This window comes from Lytechinus pictus, chromosome 2 (genome assembly GCF_037042905.1).
Source record: "Lytechinus pictus isolate F3 Inbred chromosome 2, Lp3.0, whole genome shotgun sequence".
NCBI classification, from domain to species: domain Eukaryota; kingdom Metazoa; phylum Echinodermata; class Echinoidea; order Temnopleuroida; family Toxopneustidae; genus Lytechinus; species Lytechinus pictus.
In genome coordinates, this window is record NC_087246.1 from 10,435,562 (window position 1) to 10,441,561 (window position 6,000).

Here is a 6,000-nt window from a genome sequence, read left to right on the forward strand (position 1 = left end):
AAAAATAATTTAATAATTAATAATTATTGATATTATCAATAAGTATTAATAATCAATGATTAATTAACTGTTTAATAAAAGTGGTTGAAAGCAGAAAAAAATATGAAAACTGACAAGAGTCCTAAAAATGACTCATTTTCAGTTTAAGCATTTGAAAATTTTAGCTTGCGCTTTGTGCTCTCTTGCCCCCCCCCCCCCAAAAAAAAAATCCCTGTAGGATTTTTTTTTTCAAATGAAATATGCCCTTTTTAAAAAAGAAATACCTTCTTTAATAATAAAACATAATACATTTTAGGTTTGAAAATCACAGATTTTGAATCGTGCTTGCATCAATTATTGTTTAGTATACAGTACTGCTATGGTTACAAAAATGTATAGAATGTTGCTTTATGGTTGAAATATCACAAATATTTGGCTCGCTTCCTGCACTCGCATCAATTATTGTACTCGTTCTCTTCCCGTTCACAAAAAAATGCTTAGAATGTCCAGTTTTCAGGTTGGAATATCACAAATTTCTGAGCTCGCGCTTTGCGCTCGCATTATTTTTTTATTGGTAAATTATGTATCTTATTTAAAATGCAGTAATTAACTGCTTAATTAACTGCTTCCTTTACTGGTCAGTATATAAAAAGAATTAGCGAGCGCAAAGTTATTTTTTAGTTAGATACACATCTTTTTCATGATTACAAAACCAGCTCAGAATAAAATAATTTCCATGTCTTATTACACGACATGTCAAGAAGTTTGAGCTCGTGATTCGCGCTGGCAACATCGCGCAAGGAAATTTCAACAATGATTAGCCCCATAATTGACCATAAATCAAGTTTTACAACTTCAGAATTTTTTTTTTTTCAAAACCGCTTGCTCGCTATGCTTTCTCGCTGAGAAGTAAAACCTAAAGCAAAATATCTATCTTATAATTAAAAATCACTTTAGAAAGCCTTTGCTCAACTTAATTTCTATAAAACACACAATTACTTCACGCAGTTCATAATCTCATTTTTCAAATACATGTATCTGTTTGCACAAAAAAACTCATTTTGAAAAATGGGTGCCTTTTTGGCGTTGACCCCCCCCCCCCATAATAATTTTCTGCTGCCCCTGTCCCAGGGAGTGGAGAAAACATACGTTGAGAATGCCAGGTTCAGATGACCGTGGTAATAATAATTATTGCAATGTAAATCGCCTATAGAAAAATTATGGATTATGTGTACACAGGTAACTATATCATTATTTTAATATGTCTCTATCATGAAATTATTTTTGTTTTAAATGTACAAAGGTTTTTTTTTCTCGCTCAATCCCCTCGCTCACATACATTTTACCATGTGTGATGTCTGCCGCCTAAGTATTGTTAGTTCATTGTTCTGTATATCGTAAGTTTGAAATGCCTTGGCCTTTAGGTTTTCAGGCCTTGGCCTTGGGTTTCCATGCCTTGGCCTTGGTCTTTGGTATTGAAGCATTGGCCTTGGGTATTAAAGCCTTGGCCTTGGCCTTGGATGTTTGAGCCTTGACATTCAACACTGAATAGCCGACTAATGCCATGGTTAACTTCGAACTGGTTAATTCCGAACTTCACGTTTAATTAGGTTTAGACAAATATTAGCTTATTTGCCATGGTTTAATATGTCTAGTCCGTATACAAAACCAGTCCTAGATCTAAAAAAAAATTATCTTAGTTCTAGTCTAGTCTCTATATCTAGACTCTGATCTACGCTGTATCAGCATGGAACCACTAGTGTACCAAGGGGGGGGGGGAGACTGTCCCTCTGACGAGTCACAACTGATTCAGGGGACGTGCCCCCTTTGAGAAGCCAAATTAATAATTTGTAATGTAAAAATGCAATGAAAAAGACGTATGTCCCCTTTTTTTAACGTGAAGATCTTTTTTTTTTTTTTTTTTTTTGCTTGTCAATTTTTTTTTCAGCTAAGAAATCCATAATTTGGGGTGAAGACCCCTTTTTTTTTTTTGGGGGGGGGGGCTTGTCACATTTTTTCGCGGACGAAATATCCTCAAAAAAATTTGCCCCCCTTTTGGAAAATCCTAGGTACACCAGTGCGTGCATGGAACGTATTCTAACGTCAGGCACAAATTAACGTCAGTGATCTTGATCCCCGTCTTCACCCAAAATTATGGATTTTGTAGCTGAAAAAAATTTGACAAGAAAAAAAAAAAGATCTTCACGTTCAAAAGAGGGGAAAAACGTATTTTTTCGTTGCATTTTGACATTACAAATTATTAATTTGGCTTTTCAAGGGGGGGGGGCACGTCCCCTGAATCAGTTGTGACTCGTCAGGGGGGCAGTCTGCCCCCCCCCCCTTTGGTACACTAGTGGTTCCATATGCTGATAGCGCGTAGATCAGAGTCTAGATCTAGAGACTAGACTAGAACTAAGATATTTTTTTTTAGATCTAGGACTGGTTCTGTATACGGACTAGACATATTAAACCATGGTAAATAAGCTAATATTGGTCCAAACCTAATCAAACGTAAAGTTCGGAATTAACAAGTTCGAAGTTAACCATGGCATTAGTCGGCTATTCCTATTAGTATTAGGCATTAGACAGGTCCAGATTTGAGGTAAAGTTAATGCGCTAGCCTAAGCTAGCCCCACCCTAGCACATGTCTTGCCATTAATGGCAGCTAGTTTGATAAGTGTTTAAGAATTGGATGTATATATAGATCTAAGCCTATAAGGCCTATATGTAACTATGTAAGGGTACCGGTAATTTGACGATGCTAATTCATTCTGAGCAACGTGAATGCTTACGATCGGCACTGGTCGAGGCCAAGTCCACGCGCATGCGTACTCTCAATCCGAAGACGCAAGTCATGAATATTCATATGTCGGTCCAGAACTCGGTGGGAAAAATAATTTCGCTTCCCGGAGGCCTTTCTTCCTCTCATTTGTTATAAAATTTCATCTTTTTATCAATTCTTTCTACTTGTTTACTGTCTATGAAGGGGTAGCAAGTTGATCTCCCATGGGGTGCCCCTATCTATTGCTGCATCATTTGTATCCATTTCTCTTTGACCATCCATTTCTTGGGAAAATACATCAATTGGATGATCCATTTATATATGCCTATCCATCCATTCTTTCAGTCATCCATCCACCGGTCGTGCTGATGGTTTGATTATAGCATGGACCTAATAGGTCCATGATTGTATAAAGTATAAAGCGCCCTACTATATCATTATAGGCTACCCCCACCCCCTCCCCATACTACATAAAAACTCGGCGACCCATGTACACATTTCAAAGCAGACGTAATGTACATGCACAATTCCCTTGTACATGTTGCACCTTGCTGCTTCTCCAGGTTTGCTTAGTCTTCTTTCACATACGTTGTTGCACTTTGCCCCACGGCGTGCCTTGTAAAGTTCTGTTGTAAGACTCTACATGCTGGTCGGCCCTGGAAATCACAACTCTGAAGCACGTGCACCGCGCAATACTCAACTTCTCATTTTTCCATATCTCGATGCAAGCTTTCTTGTGTGGATGCAAAAATAAGAGTTTTCCCAGAAATCTTGTCCCTGACGTCATGTCTGCCCCCCCTCATTTTTTGACTCATGACGCCTTTACTCTGCTTGTTCGACCTTGAGCCGTTGGTCCCCTGGTTGCTTGCTCACAGGCATTCGTGCTTTCTTAGCAGTCAGGTAAAAACCTCGGCACAGAAATAACAGAAATTAGCAACTTGATGCGTACGTTGGTCACATTCATGCTATCACGGTCTACACAATGTAGACTACACGTACGTACTTCGCATCAACAGGTTTCTCAGCTCACCTTTTGACCTCGCGAGTTCAATCTAAACAAACGAAGAGTAGTCAAGTGTTGCATTGGGATTGTATCTTCGTTATGTTTTACTACAGGCCTATATTTAACCCCGCATTGGGGTTGCATCTTCGTTATGTTTTACTATAGGCCTATATTTAACCCCGCATTGGGGTTGCATATTCGTTATGTTTTACTATAGGCATATATGATTGCATCTTCGTTATGTTTTACTATAGGCCTATATTTAACCCCGTATTAAACAAACCCTGTTTTATATCGTAGAACCTGCTCTGAAAGTAATCGTTTTTTTCTTCGCCCTTTCCCTTCATGCTTGGCTGTAGACAGAATGGTGGCCGGTGGCCGTCTGTTTAGAGTTTTAAATATTTTTGGTCTAACTTTTTTTTCCAATTTCTCCTCTGTACTTTGCGAGTGGATCTAAATAATCTGAAACTGACTGAAACATTCAGGAAAGATAAAAAAACACCAAAATATCAAATTAGGGTATGTTGTATCCATATCCCTTTATGATGGCTCTCCTGATTCTCTTTCACCAATCCACTTCTTTCTTTCTTCTCTCTCCTCCCTCCCCCTTTCCTTTGGGGAGGGCCAAGGAGTCAGTATACAGAGTATACATACAGTGAGCTGCGCTATAGCGCCTCGCTGTAGTTCCCGTATATGTATCACGCCAAGCTATACATGAAGGGAAAGGTGCATAAAACTAAAAGAGCTACAATCCACATGAATAAAGATCAAACTCGGAACTCGGCCCTTGCCCATCTCTGGGATTCTCGTATCTCTTTTAGTCTTGGAGTACTTTCAGATTCATGACATAAGAGTCCGAAAGTAAGCCGTATTGGGCAATCCTTTGCTTCGTCATTCACGTCAGATAATCAACGTGTCTGAATCCTTTTTCACGCGTACGATACATTTATGGATATAGCTCAATATAGTATTCTTATCCTGTGTGTGCTATCGCAAATAGTGGATTATATCTGAAACTAATGCAGAGCGCAAGCATGTCGCTAGCCGCCTAGCATCGGCTCATTGAGCTTGCACGCACCGTTCGATGTTTGCTTTCTACTCAGCTACACACACAGAGTACTGCACTTTGTTGATACGGGGATTTCTTGATACTGCGCATGCGCCATGACGTATTTCATCAATATGCATGAGTCGTAATGAATATGCATGATTCGAACGGTGTTCTAATATCAATTTATTTTTTAACCCGAGAGGGCGTCAATAAGAAAGTTCAAACTTTTATCGTTTAACCGAGATTTGTTATAATATATGTTTCACCCCTCAATATCATGAGAATATAAAAGTTATGCAAGTTTCTTTTCCGTGATAAAATAGAGCAATAATATAGGTATTTAATGAATGTAATAATTTCAAAATTGATTCATTGCCCTTGTCTGAGATCAACCAATCATACACTATACCTTTAAGGTATATCTAGGATCTCCATCAAGATTGAGAGAGCCTTAGATTTACCAGCGCTTCTTCCGTGGCTTCGTCTGTTTTAGCCAACCCAACAGCTTCCATTTGATTGTCTTTCATTTCTGTCTGTCTGTCTGTCTGTCTGTATGCCTATTGTGTATGAGGATATTTGACTTCTGGTGATTTTTTCTTCTTCATATATTCATTAATTTGTTATTTACCAGGATCTCTGCCCCCTCATCAAACATGAGCCTACATGCCACAATCTTCATCCTTTCACTCTTTTTTCTAATTTTATCTCAATAGCCTCCATTTCCTCTCTCTATTAGATAGAACAGTCTGAAAATTTCAAATGTTACCTCAATGAGATAGGAAACATAGACCACAGATAAAAACATTAAATCATTTTTTTTTAAAGCTTCTCTTTCTTCAATCTGAATTTGAGATATTTAAGGAGAAATAACGATATTCTGACATCTGTGATGGGCTTTCCATTATCATTTAATTGCAGTCATGTTCTAATCTGAATTAAGATCTATCTCAACAGAAGGCATGAAGGTCATGTGGTCTAAACCTTTCATATCTATCTCACATATTCCAAATTAAATCCTGATTCAAAAGACTTAATTTGTGCATTTTTGTAGCTATCATGTTACAAAAAAATTCAATTTCAAAAGAAATACTGTACTGCTAGTCAGTTGTGTGATTGCATTTACATACATCAATGCCAATTCTACATGGTTGAGATTACCTCCATCAGTCCACTAAATATCCATCA

General features: G+C 38.0%; 1 protein-coding gene across 1 annotated transcript in view; it reads right to left on the reverse strand.

The window, feature by feature from the left end:
- LOC129254843 (RIMS-binding protein 2-like) overlaps nt 1-1,545 on the reverse strand; it is a 125,841-nt gene extending 124,296 nt beyond the window's left edge. Inside the window, exon 1 of the mRNA XM_064106162.1 lies at nt 1,435-1,545. Within this exon, the coding sequence (XP_063962232.1) occupies nt 1,435-1,545 (111 nt within the window). The remainder of the gene's footprint in view (nt 1-1,434) is intronic.
- Between the last annotated feature and the right edge of the window lie 4,455 nt (nt 1,546-6,000).